Below are 20,851 nucleotides of genomic sequence, written 5' to 3'. Positions count from 1 at the left end.
TTATTATCCATTTTGAGTATTTTTGTACAAGGTGTGAAATATGAGCTGAAGATATTTTTGCATATGATAGCTCAACTATTCAAGCACCATTAGTTGAAAAGACTCATTGAATTGCCTTTGCATTTTTGTCAGAAATCAATTGACCAGTTTGTGAGGGTCTATTTTTGGTCTGTTCTGTTCCATTGGGCTATGCATCTATTCTTTTACTGATACCATAGTGTCTTGATTACTATAGCTTTATAGTAAGCCTTGAAATCAGGTAGCATGGGCATTCTGACTTTGTTCTTCTTTTTCAAAATCATTTTGGTTATTCTAGTTCCTTGACACTACCATATAAATTTTAGCATCAGCTGATGCTTTGGAATTTTGATTGGGATTGCATTGAATCTATAGGTAAATTCAGGGAGAAATGACATCTTAACTATATTGAGCACTCCCATCCATGAACACAGTATATTTCTCTTTTTATTTAGGTCCTCTTTGATTTATTTCATTGGTGTTTTGTAGTTTCTACCATGCAGATCCTACATATACTTTGTTAAATTTATATCTAAGTATTTAATTTTTTGGTGCTATTATAAACAGTACTGGTTTCTAAATTTTGATTCCCAATTGGTCATTGCTAGTATGTAGAAATACAATTGCTTTTCGTATATTGACATTTTATACTGAGACCTTGCTAAACTCATCTATTAGTTCTATGAGATTTTTGGTAGCTGCTGTAGGATTTTCTACATAGGCAATCATGTCATCTATAATTAGAGTTAGCTTTATTTCATCCTGTCCAGTCTCTATACCTTTTATTTCTTTTTCTTGGTTATTTAACTGGCTAGGATTTCCAGTAGATGTTGAATGAGGTGAGAGCAGACATCCCTGCCTTGTTCTCAATATTGGGGGAAAAGCACTCAGTCTTTCCCATTAAGTATAATGTTAGCTATAGGTTTTTGTTTGTGTTTTGTAGATGTGCCCTTTATCAGGTAAAGGAATCCTAATCTGGCTAGATTTCTTACAATGAATTGAAGATATTTTGTTGAGGATGTTTGTGGCTATGTTCATGAGAGATAACTGCCTAATAGTTTTTTTGTAATATCTTTTTCTGGCTTTGGTATCAGGGTAATAATGATCTCAGAAAATGAGTTGGCAAGTGTTCCTGCCTCTTCTATTTCCTGGAAAGATTTTGTAGACTTGGTATTATTTTTTCATTAACTTGAAACTTCATAGAATTGACCACTGAACCTGTCTAAACTTGGAGTTTTCTTTGTGAGAAGTTTTAAATTACAAATCCAGTTCAAAAAATAGATATAGCACCATGCAGGTTATCTTTTTCTTCTTGAGTTTTGGCACTTTGTGTCTTCCAAGGAATTGGCCCATTTTACTTAGGTCGAATTTATGGAAATAAAGTTGTTTTCTTATAATCCTGTTAATGTCTGCTAATCACTTTGACTACTTCTTCTGTGACCTCCTTCCTCTTCAACCACCTGCTGAGAAAATTCTCTGCTTTTAAAGGGCTCCTGTGAGTAGGTAAACCTCTCTTGGGTCTGCGTTTCTTAAACTCAGGTGTGCCATGTAATATAACCCAATCATGGGAATCCATCATATACACAGTCCTAGGAATTAGGGTGGAAATCTTGGGGTCACCTTAGAATTCTGATTACCACAAGAGGTTTATCAATATTATCAATCTTCTAAAAAAATAAGCCTTTGGTTTGTTTTGTTTTCCTGAACTGGACACCACTAAACATATTTAAATTATTTCATTTAAAGTTATTAAAATTTGCTTCTTCAATTTTTAATGTTTTTGGTCTGCATCATATTTTATTAATTATAGCTCCAGCCATTATATATTGTTTCTTAATTTTTACTACCAGGTTTTCTTCCTCAGGTCAAATTTATACTTTTACATTTTGTCAAGGCTATTTTTTGTTCTTTCAATTTTTAGTCAATGACAAGTATTGCTGTGTGTGGCTTTAAGCATTGCCACTTAACTGTTTTGATTATTTCTAATAGAAACTTTAAGAATTTGTTAATCCCTAGTAGTTTGTGTTTTATTCTTTTGTAAATAACAGCATTGGTTTTTTTCATATAGTAAGCTACAAAAATAGTATTTTCATGACCCATGATACTATTACCCAGATTTAAAAATATATAATGCATATAAAATACTAAAATATAATAAATGGAGTACTCACATCATTGGAAAATTCAAATAGTATAGGAAAGGTAAAACAATGTCTGAGATTTGCTTTAAAATACTAAAAAACAAACAAACAAAAAGTAGGGGAAGGGGACTGGATGAGCCAAGATCAGTGTAATGAAAATAGCGTTGAAGCTGATTGATGGGAACATGGGAGTTCTCACTCCTATTCCATCTACTTTTTATATGTTTGAAAATGTCTGTAATAGAAAATTTTCTAAAGGGAAAAAGCATGCACATTATCTTTAACTCTTAGCTAGGTCTTGAGAACATGGTGAGTAATGTTCCGAGACAGAAAGATAGGAAGGGACACGATCAACATGAACACCTAGGGACCAAATGCAGCTCCTGAGTGTCCTGATTGGGATGATGAAAATGATGGGGATGGAGCATCCCACTTGGTGTGGAAGCCATGATGTGTGAGGAATGATTGAAGGACCAGGGCATGTTTAGGCCTATAGGGGGAACATTTGAGGGGACCTGACTGTTGTCCAACATTGCATGGTTGGCACAAGGAAGGAACTGAAGTTCCCAGCAGGCTGAGGTGGGCAGTGGGGAAAGTCAGATAGGGCCTAGAGGCATGGCTTCCTCCCGCTGAGAGTTGCTTCCCTCTGTTGGGGCAACCTGAAGAGGGACTTCAGGCAGAGTTGGGCTGGTCCCCAGTAGAGAAGCTGTGAGAGGGATTTCTCTCTGATCATCCATCAGGTTGAATGAGGAGCCCTTCAAGGTCCCTTCCAACTCTGAGATTCTACACATCTCATCTCTGTAATCCATTCCTGTTTTTGGCTGAAAAGGGAAGCATGTCCTGTCTGCTTTGGCTGTCTCTCCTAGCTCCTTTTCTTAGCTTCATCATTAACTGTTATTTATTGAGAGCCATTATGGGTAGTACTGTGATATGTGCTATTCAAAGGAAAACTGGATCCATGTATTAAAGTCTCTAATTGACCCATGAATTAGAAATTATCCAAGCATATTTTGCCCATGGAAAGTGCTCAATTAAATAACTGTTGAATGAACAATGAATAAGCAATGAATAATTAAACAGCATTACACAGCAAGAAAACTATTCAGAAATGGTCCTGAGTTAAAGCCAGTGAACCATCACTCTTCACCTTTAATTAGAGAAAGTCTGCAGTAAGAGTTGGGACTCCAGTGGAGCAGAGAGCAGGAACTCAACAAAAAAAGACACTCTTTGGAATGGGATTTGGAAAGAGAAAGAAAAATCCATTTTCAAGCTATACATGAAATGCAGAGAGGAAATTTGTTACTAGAGTAATTTCAGATGCCCTGAATAAAACTGTTAGCTAATAACATTTCATTACTAAGTATCAGTCTTTTCATTACGAATCCTGGAGCTACTGTGTTGTGTTATTGGAAGTGGGAAATGGTCACACTAGAAAGTATCCTTGGCTTTTAGCATTTAGAGTGATTTTGTTTTTCAGCATCGGTAATCCAGACAGGTCACCTGGCCAGGCTGCGGAAGCTGGACCTGAGCTATAATGAGAGCATCTGTGATGCAGAATGGACCATCTTCTGCCAAAACCTGTGGCTCCTCAAAGAGTTAACCGAGCTGGATATTAGCTTTCAGCCATCAGCTTTTCGGGAGTGTGGACAATGGTTTAAACACTTGTTATGTGCCATGACCAAACTTCCTGAGATCACCGAGATAGGAATGAAGATGTGGGTCCTCCCAGCCTCACAGGAGGAAGAACTAGAAGGCTTTGACCAAGATCACAAAAGTAGCATTCACTTTGACCATGGTGGGTTTCAGTAAGCTGACTTCTCAAGGCTCAACTAAGCTACTCACCATCCTAAGGGGTAGGAAAAGAACAAGAGTGAATCCCGGTGAAATCAAGGAGTACCAGTTTCTGGGCTGTTTGGTGGGATATACAGTACAAGAGCTTTGTAAATATATATTGTCTATAATAATCTAATGTGAGCATGTCTTTATTCTCTATTTTATAAAACAAGAATGACACTTTTCAATGGATTTTCATTTGTTTTGATATATAGTTAGTTCACTTACTGTTTAGAAGCCCTGACAAAAATGCTTAGATTCTGGTACTGCATCTCCTTTTGTCTTGCCCTGGAATTTTCTGCCTCTCTTTTCCTAAATATTTTAAATATAAGGGTGTGTGTTTATGTGTATGTGCATGTGTGTGTAAAATTCTAATGTGAAAGAAACTAGCTTTGGAACATTTTCATGCTCTTTACCATTATATGTATCTTAATGTGGTCCACTCACATTTTTATCAGAAAGTATTCCTTTCAGTGGTTTATTATTTTATGTTCTCTTGGCTTTTATCTCAGATATAAACCATGAACACTAATAATGGCCACTGACATACAAATCTTCATTAAAAGTGGTCGAAAATTCAAAACCCAGTGTCAAAAAATACCTTGTTAAAATAAAGTAAAATATTTTGTTGCTAAAATAAACAAATTAACATATTACCTCTGAGCATTTCTTTGACATGGAATTTGCCACATAAAACCTACTTAACTCATTAAAGTTTCTGTACTGCTCTAAGTGATTTTTGGAATTTTTAATTTTTCTCTTACTAGAGCATGAAATCATTGCATGGCTGAGGGGTCTGTTCACACATTTCTATTCTGATATGCTCCAGTCAAGTTATGTTTTGCCTTCTTCTTGCTACACTAATAATTCATATTGCAATCATTCCTTGAAAGACATGTAGAATTTAAAATCAATACCACTCTAAAAGAAAAAGTCATAATGGGAATTCCCTGGCAGTCTAGTGGTTAGGACTTGCTGCTTTCACTGCTGTTGGCCTGGGTCCAATCCTTGGTCAGGAAACTAAGATCCCACGAGCCATACAGTGTGGCCAAAAAAAAAAGGAAAATTCATCAGGGTGAGGAGGTCTTGAGTGGTATAAATGGGGATGTTTTAGGTAATGATTCTTCACTTCTTTTGGCATTCCCATGAATTCCATGAACACCTGTGCTCATGCAAAACCCTATGAACAAATGTTCATAGCAGCTTTATTCATACTAGCCAAAAACTGGAAACAGAGCAACACCCTTCAAAGGGTGAATGGTGAAAAAAACTATGCAATACTACTCAGCAACCAGAAAGGAACGAACTATTGATACACGCACTACTTGTATGGACTGGAAATGAATTATACAGAATAAAAAGGCCAGTCCCCAAATGTTACATACTATGTGATTCCATTTACATGATCTTCTTGAAATAACAAAATTACAGGTTAGGGGTTGGAAGAGGGGTAGGTGGTAGGTGTGAATAAAAGCAATAGCACAAGGGAGATTGGTGGTGATAGAACAATTCTGTGTCTTGATTGTGGTGGTGTCTTCACAAAAGCTACATGTAAGAAAATTGCATTAGACTACACACTCACACACACACACACGCACACACACAAAAGTGCATGTATAAGTGATGGAATCTGAATAAGCTCTGTGGCTGGTAGTGAGGTCCATTTTCTGATTTTGTTACTGTACTATAGTTATGTAGGATGTCAACACTGAGGGAGGGTGAAGGGTGCATGGACCTCCGTGTACATTTCTTTGGAACCTCCTTTGAATTATTTCATAATTAAAAGTTTTAAAAGTAGACATGACAGTACAGTGAACCTCCATGTACCTATCACATGCTTCTACAATTACCAATTTTTGGCCAATCTTGTTTCATTTGGATCCTCCACATTTACCTCTCCCTGATATTATTCTGAAGCAACTCCCAGGCATCATAGCATTTTTATCCATCAACATTTCAGTAAAAGAACCTATATTTTTATATATAACCATAACTCTGTGAATAATTTTTGTGTGGTAGGCATCTAATTCCTAGAGATTTTGCCTTCTTAATCCATCAGGGTTTATTACCTCAAGTCATACATTTATAGAATTATTTCTTATTTTTCTTTACAGATTTTCCTTTTACATCCTTCTTTCCTTTCTTATCTTTTGGAGAATTCCTTCCCTTCTTCTGCAATTTTAGCAGGCCTTCAAATTTCCCAAATCCTTTGCGTACCATTATTCCACGCCACCATGCCTGAACCTGAAAACAAGAACAGCATCAGCTCGTATCACAATGGACTGGGGATGGTTACAGCTCTTTGTTCTGGTATGTAGTTTTCAAGATGTGGAGAATGAAATGTCACTAGAACTCTGAACCTTATTTTCTCTCTTTCTCAATTGGCCAGTCATCCAGGCAAAGCATTTTTCAAGTATTTGGTGCTTTACGTGCCAGGCACAGTTCTAGACATTTGGGAAACAGCAGTTAAATACCAATGTCACTGACTCTGTGGAACTCACATCCCAGTGAGGGGAATAGACAATAAACAATAAACACATGACTGTATAATTTGCCAGATGGCAGAGGTGACAGTGCACAGCAAGGGGAATGGGTATGCCTGTACCCTGCCTTCCTCTTGTTCCTGGACTACCCGAGCTCCTACCTACAGGCAGCCCTTACTTGTTCTTGAGATCCTATTCCTTCGCACCTACTCAGGAAACCTCTTCTCTAGTAGACTCTTCGAACCTGCCAGTGGCTCCCCGTTTCTCTCAGAATAAAAACTCAAGTCCTGGCCTCTCACCTTCTGAGATGGCCCACACTCTGTCTGTGGAGTGTGTTTCTCCCAAGGTCATTTTCACCTTTTGAGATGGACGACATTCTGTCTATGGAATGTGTATCTCTCTAAATATATCCACGTCTTAAACAAAAACAAACAAACAAACTCCCCCCCCCCCAAAACTCAGAGCCTTGCAATGGCTTACAAAGCCCTATCGATCTGCCCCTCCCTCCTGATCTCTTAACTCTCTCCCCCTTGCTCACTTGCTCCAGCAATGCAGGCCTCCTCACTGCTCAGACACACACAGGTACTGCTCCAGCTCAGGGCCTTTGCCTTTACTGCTTCCTCTGCCTGGAACACTCTTCCTAATATTCGGATGGTTCAGCCCTCCACTTCTTCAAGAATTTGCTCAATTGTCATTGTTATGGACTGAATTGTGTCCCCTGCTCCCGCAATTCGTATGTTGAAAAGCCTTAATGCCCAATGTGGTGGTATTTGGAGATTGGGCCTTAGAAGGTAATGAGGTTAGATAAGGTCATGAGGGTGAGGCTCTCATGATGAGCTCTCATTGCTCTTATAGGAAGAGACATCAGAAAGCTTGCTCTTTCTCTGTCATGTGAGGACACGGTGAGAAGGCATCCATCTGCAAGGCAGGAAGGGAGCTCTCACCAGAAACTGACCATGCTGGCACCATGGACCATCCTGGACTTCTAGCCTCCAGAACTGTGAGAAAATAAGTTTCTGTTGTTCAAGCCACCCAAGCTATGATATATTGTAATGATTGCCTGAGCTAAGACAGTCATTTTCCCAATGAGGCCTACCCTGACCATCTTATTAAATTGAAACCCCTATAAATCTAAAAAAAAAAAAAAAAAAAGATACAAATGAACTTACTTACAAAACAGAAAGAGACTCACAGACTTAGAAAACAAATTTATGGGGCTTCCCTGGTGGTGCAGTGGTTGAGAATCTGCCTGCCAATGCAGGGGACACGGGTTCGAGCCCTGGTCTGGGAAGATCCCACGTGCCGCAGAGCAACTGGGCCCGTGAGCCACAACTACTGAGCCTGTGCATCTGGATCCTGTGCTCTGCAACAAGAGAGGCCGCGATAGTGAGAGGCCCGCGCACCGCGATGAAGAGTGGCCCCCATTCGCCGCAACTAGAGAAAGCCCTCGCACAGAAACAGGGACCCGACAGCCAAAAATAAATAAATTTATAAAAATAATCCTTTAAAAAAAATTTATGGTTAACGGGGGGAAGGGTGGCAGGGGAGGGATAGATTGGGAGCTTGGGATTGACATGTACACACTACTATATTTAAAATGGATAACCAACAAGGACCTACTGTATAGCACAGGGAACTCTGCTCAATATTCTGTAATAACCTAAATGGGAAAATAATTTGAAAAAGAACAGATACATGTATATGTATAACTGAATCACTTTGTTGTAGACCTGAAACTAACACAACATCGTTAATCAACTATTCTCCAATATAAAATAAAAATTAAAAAAAAAAGCTAACTGAAGTAAGATCAGATGAAAGAACAGAGATTAAATATAGTAAGTGGCTACTTTAGTAGTGCAGTAGGATGGAACAGTAGTCTGAAATCTGCCAGTTTCTCCTGCCTAAATAAATGTTTGGACCAAAAAATTTTTTTTTGAAACCCCTATAACACACACTCACACACACACTACTTCTGGCAACCTCAGTTCCCCTTAGCTTGAACTTTTTTCCAATACCAATTAATCACTTTCTAACTTAGTATACAATTTTATGTTTTATATTTCATGTTCTTATTTCTGTCACACTAGGCTTTAAGCAATATGAGGACAGAAATATTTGTCCATTTTGTTCAGTGAATGCATTTCCAGTGCCTGGTACACAGTAGCAGCTCAGTAAATATTTGTTGAACGAATGAATGAATGAGGTGGGTGGAGGTATGCTGTTTTATAAAAGGTGGATGAAGGGCAGATATGTGGATATTTGAGCAGAGGCTGAACTAAGTGAGGGCCGGTCTTGTCCATATCTGGGGAAAGCACTTCTGGGCAGAGGCAGGAGCCAGTGTTAAGGCTCTGAAGCAGGAGCACACATGGGCCTTGAAAAAACACCAAGGACCCCATTTGTGACTGAAGTAAAGTGAAAATGGGAAGGATGAGATGCAGAGTGGAAGCAGCAGATCAGTTAAGGTGGTGATTTTCCAGGGGAACAGTATTGCCTAGGAGGGGGATTCTGGAAATTTATGAGGCTTTTTGTGTGTTAAGATTTAACAGACCTCTATTTTGTGATATGCACCCTGGTCCACAAAGACTTTCCAAGAGTGTGCAGACTTAGATACGTTGGAAGCAACTCATTTCCAGAGCTTCAACTTCCATCCATACCCCTCCCTGAAATGTATCTGCCAAGGAACACAACTGCTGATCCTCTAGTTGTAGCTGCTCCTTCACAACTGCCCCTCTGGCAGTCTCTCATCTACCTGAATCTGACCAGGGGGGTTGCCCTGGACTCCAAAAAGCTCTGGGACACCAAAAAATGAGATAATTAAAAATAGTAGGACTGGGCTTCCCTGGTGGCGCAGTGGTTGAGAGTCCGCCTGCCGATGCAGGGGACATGGGTTCGTGCCCCGGTCTGGGAAGATCCCACATGCCGCCGAGCAGCTGGGCCCGTGAGCCATGGCTGCTGAGCCTACACGTCTGGAGCCTGTGCTCCTCAATGGGATAGGTCACAACAGTGAGAGGCCCGCGTACCACAAAATAAATAAATAAATAAATAAATTATGTTTGTGGTAGCTTATATTATCTATGAGTTTAATTTCAGAAGCATAAAGGAGGTATCACACAATATTTACCAGGAAAGGGAGGATGTTAGGTCTGATATGATTGAGGGCCATTGATAAAGGGTCTTACAGACCAAAGACTAACTCTTATTTCAGGTAAAATGGAGAGTTGTCCACTTCAGCAGAGGCATGGCAAGATCTGACCTAGGTTTTAACAGCATAGGTCTGACTGCTGAGTGGAAGATGTATCACAGGGGAAGCAGGTGAGGAAGCAGGGACATTAGTTGGAGGGCTAATGCAGTCATCTGGGTTTGAGATGATGGGGGTTTGGACCAGTTGAATGAAGAATACTGAATACTGACTGAAGTGGACACGTTCCTGGGCTGTCTGGGATATCCTTATGTTTCCACGGGCTTGGTGGGCAAGGAGAAGAGTGACAAGGCTCTTAGCCCTTTGATGCTAAGTTAGGGGCAGAGCAGAACTCTGGTCTCTAGATGTCTGATCCATAAATGCTTTCATTTCTCATTTTTCAGCCTCATCTTACTGACTTTGTTAACATAAGCTTTTCACTCCAGCGAATAGTCCAACAGTTTTAGATAGTTTGGGAATTTGAAGTTTGCGTTTTTTTGCCTATTTGTCGGCTTCTCATCTGACACAGAGAAAAGGAACAGAAAAGACAAAAAATGCTAGGATGATGTTAAAAACTCTCTCGCTTAGCCATGGGGATATAAAAGTAAATAAGTATCTCTATTCTCAAGGTAGAGATGTGTAAAGAGCAGCCTCATAAATCTATAGTTTAACACTAATCCCACTCCAAGCAACTGTGAATATGTTATACAAAATTTTTGCTGATTTTACCTTTGTTGCCATTGTCTTCATATTTCTTCTTTCTTTAAGGTACGCCCATACAGCCTCAGCGCCTTCAGTACACACTATCATTGGGGGTTCTTCCATGGGATTGCCCATCAGTGTCAGAATTTTTAGATTCACTAGACTATCCAAATTCTCTGGAAGATGGGTGATCAAGTTGTCCTCGAGCCGTAATTCTTTCAAAGCTGAAATGATTTTTCTAAAATAATGAATTTGTCTTAAAAACAAGCAAAATTAAAGTATGCATTCCTTTTTTTTTTTTACGGTACGCGGGCCTCTCACTGCTGTGGTCTCTCCCGTTGAGGAGCACAGGCTCCGGACGCACAGGCTCAGCGGCCATGGCTCACGGGCCCAGCCACTCCACGGCATGTGGGATCTTCCCGGACCAGGGCACGAACCCGTGTCCCCTGCATCTGCAGGCGGACTCCCAACCACTGCGCCACCAGGGAAGCCCGAGCATGCATTCTTTAGTCCAATCACTTTGAAATGTTTGTTTCCTCCTATGCCATGTAACAAAAGATGGCACGTTTAATGAGGCAAACCAAGTTCTCTTTTTTATAACAACTCAAAGTTGTTGGAGCCAGTGTAAATCAGTGTTAGAGACAGGAAAATAGTAAATACTAAAAAATGTTGAGAACGTTCCAGTCCTCTGGGGATCAAAGAGAGGATAAAAATGCATGGTCAGGAGCATGGCTAAAGAGTACCTCATACCCATCCCTGCCGCTAATCTTTGAATGATGTCCTATGGGTATATGGGTAGGCAACAGCTTCCACTCATATTCCTTCATCCTCCTTTCATTAAAGAATAAGTCATAGCTTGAAAACACATCTGTAAACCTGAAGATTCAGCACATTATGGCAAAAAAAAAGTTTTTATTTGGTTCCAGTAGGATCTCAGCAAAAGCTTGTTCAGTGAATGGATGGATTTACAAATAGTGGTTTAGCCTAGTGGAAAATGTTTGCATGTTCAAATATGAATCATGTATGATTTTTCATGTCAATCATAGCTCCAAAAGTCCCCCCTTGCTAATTTCATTACTCTGGGTCAATCCTTTTCCTTTTTATTCAAGTGACTTATTGACCTAATGCAAATTTAATACAGGACCCCCAATTCCAAATTCTGGCAGATAGTAGGTATTCAGTAAATTCTTGTTCATGGCATAATGACTATATGGATGAATGATAACTTTCTTAGCAGTTGCTATTTTCTTTTCAATTCTTAATAAACAATCTAATTGCCTTTGTGAGGCTCTTAGCTATACTAACCTGGCACCTGGCCTTCCCCACACTACTAGGAAGCTCTGCAAGGAGATGATGGGATAGGTCTAAGCTCTCATCACTGAGCTTGATCTTTAGTAGGGCAAGGAAACCTTCAATCCCAGGAAATGTTAGCCTCAAACTCCACTGGGCTGTGGATCTACAAAGATTCCTCACCTTGTGCTTGGCAAATGGCATCTGGAAGTTGCTTAATCAGATTGCAGCGGCAATCAAGAATTTCCAAGTTGGGCATTGATCCCAAGGATACAGGCAGGTACTCGAGATAATTGTTCTCTACATACAGCTCTTTAAGACTCTGAAATAACATGAGAGTATACCATAATGATCCTTACATTGATAAAAGAATTATGGTAACCAGAATCACCTGTGAGTTCCCATGTTCTTTCTTTTTTTTCTTTTAATATTTATTTACTTAGGCTGTTCTGGGTCTTAGTTGCTGCATGTGGACTCCTAGTTTCAGCATGCATGCAGGATCTAGTTCCCTGACAGGGATCAAACCTGGGCTCCCACCAGGGAAGTCCCTCCATGTTCTTTCAACGGGGATATTATGCATTGGGATAAAGGGAAAAACACATTTAAAGAATCATCATCAAAAACTACAATTATTTTTGAGTTAAGCCATCAGTTGCGGTTCTCATGTATGCAGGGAAAAGAGAACATGGGAATCTAGTGTTTATTTGTTTCATGAGAACTTTATGGAAAAACAGTTTGGATCATTTAACTACAAATATCATTTGCTCCCGTTCAACAGCTAATTCTCTGTGGCAGTTGCTACAGAACTGCAATTGCCACAAACATCAATCCAACATTGCCCAAGTGGATGTAGCCAAAATGTACAGAGAAAAGTTAACTATTTTCAGATTCACTGGGCAAGATTTTAATGTTTGCATTTCACCCTAGGATTTTGGAGAGTGTGGCGTGACATGTACAAGGAGCAAGTTGATGAAAGGAGCTCTATGAACACAGGGCAAAGGAATAGAGAGAATTAGGAATAGGTGAGAAGTACCTGTTCTGTACATGCCATGGCTCAGTTCCATGACTGGGAGTTATGTAGTGGCTTACACCTACTTTATCATTATTAAAGTGTAGCACCAGGAACATGAAAAAAAAAATCTTTAAAGTACGCATACATAAAGACACACTGGTATGGCTACTTTGAATGATGTCATCTTGTTGCTTTGCTAGGATTCAGCATAGTGCTGTGGACCCATCTTCAGCATGAACCTGGTGCAATAGTTAAGTACACCATGATATGCCTTCCACCATGCAGGGAGGGAAATCAGACTGTCCCATCCAAAATGCAGACTCCCAGCCATGTCATCTGTATGATACCTTAACTTCAAAATAGTGTAATTTTCAGGGAATATTTTTAAAAAGTGGAAATTAATTGGAAAGTGGTATGGCTCAGTTTCTGCAAATAAAACATGCCAAAGCACACAGTAGAAACAAGTATGGCTTGACATAATCCAAGAGCAATTACAATAAAATGTTCTTGGAGTAGGGATCCCGGGGCTGTTCAGGAAGACAGTGGAAGCCTCAAAGTGTAACAGTGACTGCTTGCTGGGAGCTAGGAATCTTGTATGGATGATTCCACATGCAGCCTGTGAGAACAACACCATGTCTTCTCAATATCAGCCAACTTAAGGAATCAGGGCATATAATTCTTTGCCTGCTCGTTTGGGGAGGCTTACCTGTAGTTTCCTAATGCATTCTGGCATATGGGTAAGCTTGGCTCCCTGATCTTGGCCAATGTATAATTTCTCTAAAGACTCTAAAGAAAGGATTTCTTCTGGAAAGGAAGAAAACTGATTTCCAGTTAGTCCAAGAATCTTCAGTTTTGAAAGTAAACCAAAGTCTGAAGGTAACTGGAAGTATTCCAAAAAGATAAGTTTCAGGTCAAGATTATTTTTAACAGTAAGAAAATAAATTGGGCTTTTAGTTTTGAGGCAGAATGTTTAAAAAATAAGTAGAGCAATTTAGCATCTCCTACTGATAAAAAGTTAGCCCATATGTTTGCATATATAGTATTTATACTCATAGATCTAAAGTCTGGAGTTCTACTTTTCCCCCAGCCTCTCTGCTCTTTACTTTTATGCACTGGATAAAATTAGACCAATTTTTAACCTACTTTATTGCAAATTTTTAAGCTGTAGTGTATCAAATGCTTGACACTACGGAAAGAAAAAGTACTAAGCTTATTAGTGTAATATTGCAACTATAATATTCATAATTAATTCTGTTATTGGAACTGATCAATTTAGTGACATGACCTCTCACCCTTAAAGGCTTTAGCTCAGCAATTCTGAAACTTTAGTTAAAATCTCAGTTGGAAGGAAACAATGAATTACAATTATATCTTCTGCCCTCCAGTGAATCCCAAGGTTATCTGTCCTGGTATTAGGCAGGCATTTCACAGACTCCCACTCCCAGACTTTCAGAGTCGGAAGGCCTTAAAAAGGTCTCTCTATTCTAACCCTCTAATATGCTGGTTGAATATGTTCCATAGCTAGCCATCCAGCCCATATTTAAACACCACCTCCTGGGATGAAAAGCTCATTGGATGAAGACCACTACTTATCATATTTCCTTCTCCTGTCAAGCCAAAATCTGTGTCACTAATACATCCACCTTTTGGCCTCTTTCTGGCCTTCTGGAACCACATGGAAAAATCTCATTCTTAAAATATGTGGCACTATCACCCTATTTATTATGTTACAGAAATACCTATTTTCTTGTAGGAAAAAAGGCCCAACTCTGTGTCTTAATAGCTTCTTAACTCATTTTGAAATATAGTTCCCTGGGAAATCCTTCCTCACAGGTCCCTGCTTCAGCCTTTGGGCTTTCCCCCCACCCATTCCCTAATCTGTCACTCTACTTTTCATGAGAATGGTTGATAGAGTTTGGCTCAGCCCAATCTCTCTCTAGATGGGTGGAATAGGTAAATAATTAGTGAATAGATTATCTCTATAGTGGGCTTTCTTTTGACCTACAGGCAAAAGTCTCATACATTTGGAATCTGCCATAAGCCATTTTTCTCTTTATTGTGTAGTGTGAGGGTTCATTTTCTTAAAAAGTTATAAACTGTTTACAGTTTTACTTATTTATTAACATTAAAAAAAGAAAACTCAGAACAAGTCGACCTCCAGAGAAACTGATGTTTAAGCTTTCCTTCTTGGCTATTTCAAAATTCTTCATTAGGCCCTTAGATCCCTTCAGTGGGAAGCATTTGCATTCAATGCGGTCCAAAATAATGGGGAAAGAGTTTTCAATCTAACCACTTCATTATAACCTAGTCATTTCACTCTTACTGCTGTTTACTTCGTTCATAGGTTTAGCTTTTCTTTTTCAAAAGCCCACTGAATTTTAAAGATTTTTTTCCCCAGGATATTTAAGATCTAATAATGAATCCCATCATAGTCATATCAAAGTATAGTGTAAGTAAATTTGGATGTACAGAAAACCTGCAGAGCATCAAATGAGAACAATTATTGCTGACACTATAATTGAGCTGTAGCCATTCTGAGGTTGAATTTTCCCCCTTAATAGTGTGAATGAAAAATGTTACCAGCCAAATCAGTAAACAAAAGATGTTGCAGCCCCCTGACAGTGAGCCCTGAGGGAACTCAGGATGGAGACAAATGGGCTGCCCACTCCCAAGCCCTCAGCCACTGCAGTCACCCTCCACAGTGCACCCTGAGGAGACTCAGGATGGGAAGGCACAGGATACTGGCCCTAGAGAGCTGAGGCGCACATCAAAGGAATGATTTCCATGAGCCCAGACTGTTGCATCTTCCTGTACATAGAAAAGCGCTAAATTCCTTAACTTGAGAATTTGGTTTTCTTTAATTAACAGTAACCTTTTGAAGTTCCGACTACCTAGTCTTTTTTGCAAAAAGTCCTATATATCCCGGCTCCACCCTTCCCTCTGTGGAGCTGTCCCTCTGAGCTATCTGAGAGGCTGCGTCCCCCGCTCAAGTCCTCAGTTTTGTCCACCAAATAAAACATAATTCTCTACTTTTAGGTTGTCCGTCTTTTTTCAGTCAACAATAGAAATGTACCATACAAATAAAACCCATCTAGATACACACTGAAAGTTAGCTATTTTTGCCTCCATCTAGGCAAGAAAAAGCTACTGGCCAGGCTTCTAGCGCCAGAAGCCCATGAGGTAAATTTTGGGGTGTGAGAGATTAGGTGTTGGCTTAAAGGCAATGTGTCATTATGGAGAGAAATGCATTGGGAGGTTGCTGGAGGCATAATAGGAAATTGAAAAAGGAAGACAAAAGATGCAGAAATACCATCATAAGAACTGAAGAATAATAAGCCCTGGTACATGGAGATCTTCATGTTCAACATAATAACATTGAACGTGTTCACATTTCGGTGCAGTTTGACTTGCAGTAAAACTTGGTATTGGGTGAGGCTAATCTTTGTTAAGGAGCCATCTGTGTGTGATTCCCTCCTCCACCCTGATTTCTTAAAATGTCTCACAGGAAAGGGTTAGGTATCACTCATGACTCAACAGGATTTAAGTGAACTTCCCAAGGGCACTTTATATTTTGAGACTTTCACTCCCAACTGTGGAATGACAGACTTTGTTCACTATAAAAGGAATTTCTTACATGAGCTGCAAAAGAATTGGGAGATGGGCAGAGGGCTTCTTATAGAACCTCTAAAATCTTCCAGGGTGGGCTGCTACCTAAGTAGAGATTAAGTCCTAGATTCTCTTCCTAAATCTTAAAGTCATCATCAAAATATTTACTTCCTGAAAGGCAGTTTTGAAACTCTCTAGCAATGAGGAAAACCAAAAAAAAAAAAAAAAAAAAAAAAAGAAAAAACCCCAAAGTTCTGGAAATTGAAAATTGAGTAAAGGATTAAAAAAGAACAAAAAACAACTTTAAGGCTAGGACTTTTATAATGTATGAAGTACATGGGAGTGGTGTTCACGGCTAGGAAAAACAGACCTAATATTCGGTTACTGTCGTTGATTTCCAAACCTCCCTTTCTCTCTCTCTACGGTTGTCATTTGCTTTTTACAGAACTCTGTCCTTTTAAATTTTCAAATATGAAAAAAAAAAGAGATATTCAATATCTTGTAATAAAGATATATTCAATATCTTGTAATAATCTGTACCCACCATCCAAACCTTTCGTTAATGAACCAAATGAAATACTGCAATTAAAACTGAGTTCTTATGATCCCATCCTCATTTCCTTGACTTCCTCCCTCTTCCAAGAGGCAGCCATTATTAGGAATTTTGTGAGTTTTTTTTCCCAGTACATATTTTTATACTTTTATTACATATAAAAAATCCATAAAATGTGTTGTGTGTATGTAGTTTTGTGTGATTAAAGATTTATATGTGATATAATATTCTGCCATTAGGTGTTTTACTTTTTAATAAACATCGCAATTTTGAGATCTATCCACATTGACACGTATAACTCCAGTTCACTTAAATTATTGTGTAGTATTCCATTTTACAAATATACCGCAATTTACTTGCGAATTCCTCTACCAACTGACATTTAGATTATCTCCTGTACGTCATGATTATCAACAATGTTATCATGAACGTTTTTGAACACACCACCCTGCACACGTGTGGGAGAGTTTCTCTAGGGACAAACTGATTTTGCAGTTTCCCGTGAATGGAACATTAAAGCCTAAGGTTGTATATGTCAGAGAACTCTGCTGTTTCAGGAAACCCCGTTAGGAGGTGGTCTTGTTAAGAACATGAACCCTGCAACCCAGTGCTGTGTGTTGGCATCCTGACTCTCTCATGTACAGGTGTGTGGCCTTGACAAGTTAGTTAAGCTCCCCATGCCTCATTTTCCTCATAGATCATTGAGGATAATATCACCCACATCGAAAAGTTATTGTGAGGATTAAATGGGATAATATCAATACATGTAAAACATTTAGCCCAGTGACTGGCACATACATATTGTAAGTAAACATCAGCTACCATTTATGATCACTATTGCTATTCAGGGGGGAAAAGTAACATAAATGGTGACCCTGTTGGATAAATCTGCTAATCCCGGATTTTCACTCATAAACTCAGTTCGAATTTCCTGATGTTTAGACACAGAACTACACCAACTTAGGGCCAGAAGGGCCCTTGGTGGGAGCACAGTGACAGCCAGGAAGGGGATCGGTACCTGGCATATTTTATTATCATCCAGCGCCAGGATTTCCAGGTTCTGCAGCTCACAGATCTGCAACGGACAGCGTTCCAGATAGTTCTGGCTGAGATCGAGGAAGCGCAGGTTAACCAGGCGTTGGAAGGGGCGGCACAGCACCCGTAGGCCGGTGTTGTGCAGATAGAGCAGGTGCAGCGAGGTCCACCTGCAAAGGAGGGGCGGCACCTTCTCCAGGGGGTTCCCGCTCAGCCCAATCTCCGTCACCTGCGAGAGCTTGGCCAGGGTGTGCGGGATGGAGTGGAGGCGATTGTGGGACAAATCCAGCACCGACAGCTTGGAGCACTGGCACAGCGACTCCGGGAGAACAGGCAGGCTGTTGTAGGCCACGTAGAACTTCTTCAGCTTCGTCAGGTTCCCAATCTCTTCTGGGATGACACTTAGCTTGTTCTCATCCAGGTCGATGATCTCCAGGTTGAAGAGACCACATAGCTCCAGAGGGAAAACTTCAAATTGGTTTTGCTTCAGGTGGATCTCCCTCAGTTTGGTCTGGTTCACCATTTCCTTGGGCAGAGATTTCAGCTGGTTTCCCGCCAGTCCGAGCAGCTCGAGGTGGTGAAGGTGTTTACAGACGAGGATGGGGATCTCCGCCAGGTCCGTGCGGTAGAGGCGGAGCTCACGCAACTTGCGGATGCTGCTGAGGACCCGAAGGGACGAGGCCAGGAGCGGGTTGTCGCTCAGGTCCAGGCCCTCCAGGTTGCTCAGCTTCCCCAGCTCGGGGCACAGATTCTTCAGCTTGTTCTTGTTCAGGTAGAGGATCCTGACATTCCTTAAATGCTGAATATCCTTGGGGATTTCTGCAATCTGGTTGTTTTCCAGATGCACTTCCTCTAATTCTCGTAAGCCTAAAATCTCCGCTGGAATGGTAAGCAAGCTCTGATTAGAAGCGTCAATGAAAAATGTTCTATCAGAGACCTGTTGTGGATCATTTTTCTGATGAATTCTAGATGAATGTTCTGATTTTGTGCTGTCATTTGACATTATTCTGATGGAAAGTTCAAATATTCAAAATCTGAAATATTGTGAAAAGAAAGAAAAAAATATCAGTTTACTTGCCACCAGATTTGGTATACTTAAGAGAAATAAAATTTAGTTGATTAAATTTAGTGCTCACTACGACAGAACATAAAATGTAGGTTTTTGTGTTTCATGTTGGGAGAGTACCCCTCTTTCTCCTAACAGGTTGACTCATATTTTAAAAGAAGGATTGTCTAATTTCAATTTTTAGAAATGCCTCTTTTGATTCTATTTTCAGGTTGGATGTGGAAGGTTGCAAAAGATCATTGCTCTTACCATAAACACCGAGAAGGGACTTGAGCATCCACGGATATTGGGATCCGAGTGGGTCCTGGAACTAATCCCTGAGGATACCGAGGGATGACAAGGAACAATGACATCCTCACATATTTTCTTTGGTTCTGACTTCTAGAAAGCTCAGATTCCAGTTAGACCTCTACTCCGAGTTCTTGACACATAAGCACCCAGTGAATCCACTCAGCATCCCTCTCCCCTGCTCCCCTACCCCCCAATCAGGGAGGGTTTTTTTTCCCCCAAACTACATCCCTCCTCCATACCTGGAAATCACTGGGGGTGATGAGAAAGGTACTAACGGAAATGAGCTGTACATGTGGTGTCTTTTTGACCATCCTATTTGATACGCATTTTGACATTGCAGGCTGTCGTTCTGTGTAAATACTGTTTTTGTTTTGCTAAGGCAGTTGGGGAGAACAGTGCTGTAGGTGCTGTTTGCCTGGATAAGGCAGCTCTTTCCTGTTTATTCTGTTCTGACCCTGTTTGTTAGTCACTCTCTAGAACAAAAGTCTAATTCTGCCCTTCTAGCTCCTTTGGAAGAGTGTTCTTCCCTTCCCCTGGGGCAGCAATTAATTAATCCTCAACCTCTCTTTCCCTTATTTTTTTATTTTTTTATTTTTTTGCGGCACGCGGGCCTCTCACTGTTGTGGCCTCTCCCGTTGCGGAGCACAGGCTCCGGACGCGCAGGCTCAGCGGCCATGGCTCACGGGCCCAGCCGCTCTGCGGCATGTGGGATGTGGGACCTTCCCGGACCTGGGCACGAACCCACGCCCCCTGCATCCGCAGGCGGACTCACAACCACTGCGCCACCAGGGAAGCCCGTCTCCTACTTTCTTAACTCAAAATACTGTAAGGGAGGAATAGGGAAGGGCGGGTGCTGAATTGCACCTACACTCACACAGTATTTCAGGCTACCTCTCAACTTTGTTGGTAGCACGTGGGGTAAATGAAAATATAATTGTCTTTTCTATCATCATCATGTGTAATCTGAAGAAATACTTCAAGTGATGCTTAAAATCTGTGGGCTACACAGGGTTTCAAGAGACCGCTGCCTTGCCTGGCACAATTTCTTGGCAGTGGAGCGGTGGTCTGGAATTGGCTGGTGGGGTAGTGGGAAGGAGAGAGGACTCAGACATTTTGTTTTTCACCTTTGAACTGTCTTCCTAAATGGCCTGTTTTTACCTTGAGGATCCTCCTTGCACCTTTGCTCAGGCAAGAAGTCTCTGACTGGCTCCAGAGTCCTCTACAGCAGGGGTCCCCAAACCCCGGGCCATGGACCGGTACAGGTCCGCAGCCTGTTAGGGACCGGGCCGCACAGCAGGAGGTGAGTGGCGGTGAGTGAGGGAAGCTTCATCTGCTTCTCCCCATCGCTCCCCATCGCTCACGTTACCGCCTGAACCATCCCCCACCCCTTTCACCCCGCCATGCCTCCCCCCCATCTGTGGAAAAATTGTCTTCCACAAAACCGGTCCCTGGTGACAAAAAGGTTGGGGACCACTGCTCTACAGGGGCCTTCCACTTCTCTTTGATCTATGGTAACCCCAAATAGAGGGCCTTCCTTCCCTCCTTCCTTTTCTTCCCTCCCCCAGGCCCAAGTACCAAATCCTGACTATGTTACCCTGTAACTATCGCTGGGTTCTGTCTCCTTCTCATTCCCCAAAGTC

At 40.8% G+C, this 20,851-nt stretch overlaps 2 protein-coding genes across 2 annotated transcripts in view; one reads left to right on the top strand and one right to left on the bottom strand.

Moving 5' to 3' along the window:
- Nucleotides 1-3,968, top strand: part of LRRC31 (leucine rich repeat containing 31) — a 28,035-nt gene extending 24,067 nt beyond the window's left edge. The window contains 1 exon segment of the mRNA XM_060098835.1: nt 3,637-3,968. Coding sequence (XP_059954818.1) covers nt 3,637-3,968 — 332 coding nt within the window.
- Nucleotides 3,969-3,993: 25 nt separating this feature from the next.
- Nucleotides 3,994-18,857, bottom strand: LRRIQ4 (leucine rich repeats and IQ motif containing 4). Its single transcript, XM_060098834.1, has 6 exons — nt 17,838-18,857; nt 13,367-13,540; nt 11,832-11,970; nt 10,386-10,582; nt 6,114-6,236; nt 3,994-4,005 (listed from the first exon to the last, which is right to left on the bottom strand). Exons 1-6 carry the CDS (start codon nt 18,855-18,857, stop codon nt 3,994-3,996), a joined length of 1,665 nt encoding a protein of 554 aa, XP_059954817.1.
- Between the last annotated feature and the right edge of the window lie 1,994 nt (nt 18,858-20,851).

Source organism: Mesoplodon densirostris, chromosome 5, assembly GCF_025265405.1.
Source record: "Mesoplodon densirostris isolate mMesDen1 chromosome 5, mMesDen1 primary haplotype, whole genome shotgun sequence".
NCBI classification, from domain to species: Eukaryota; Metazoa; Chordata; class Mammalia; order Artiodactyla; family Ziphiidae; genus Mesoplodon; species Mesoplodon densirostris.
The sequence above is the reverse complement of the archived record's forward strand: the minus strand, read 5'-3'. Positions and strand labels throughout refer to the sequence as shown.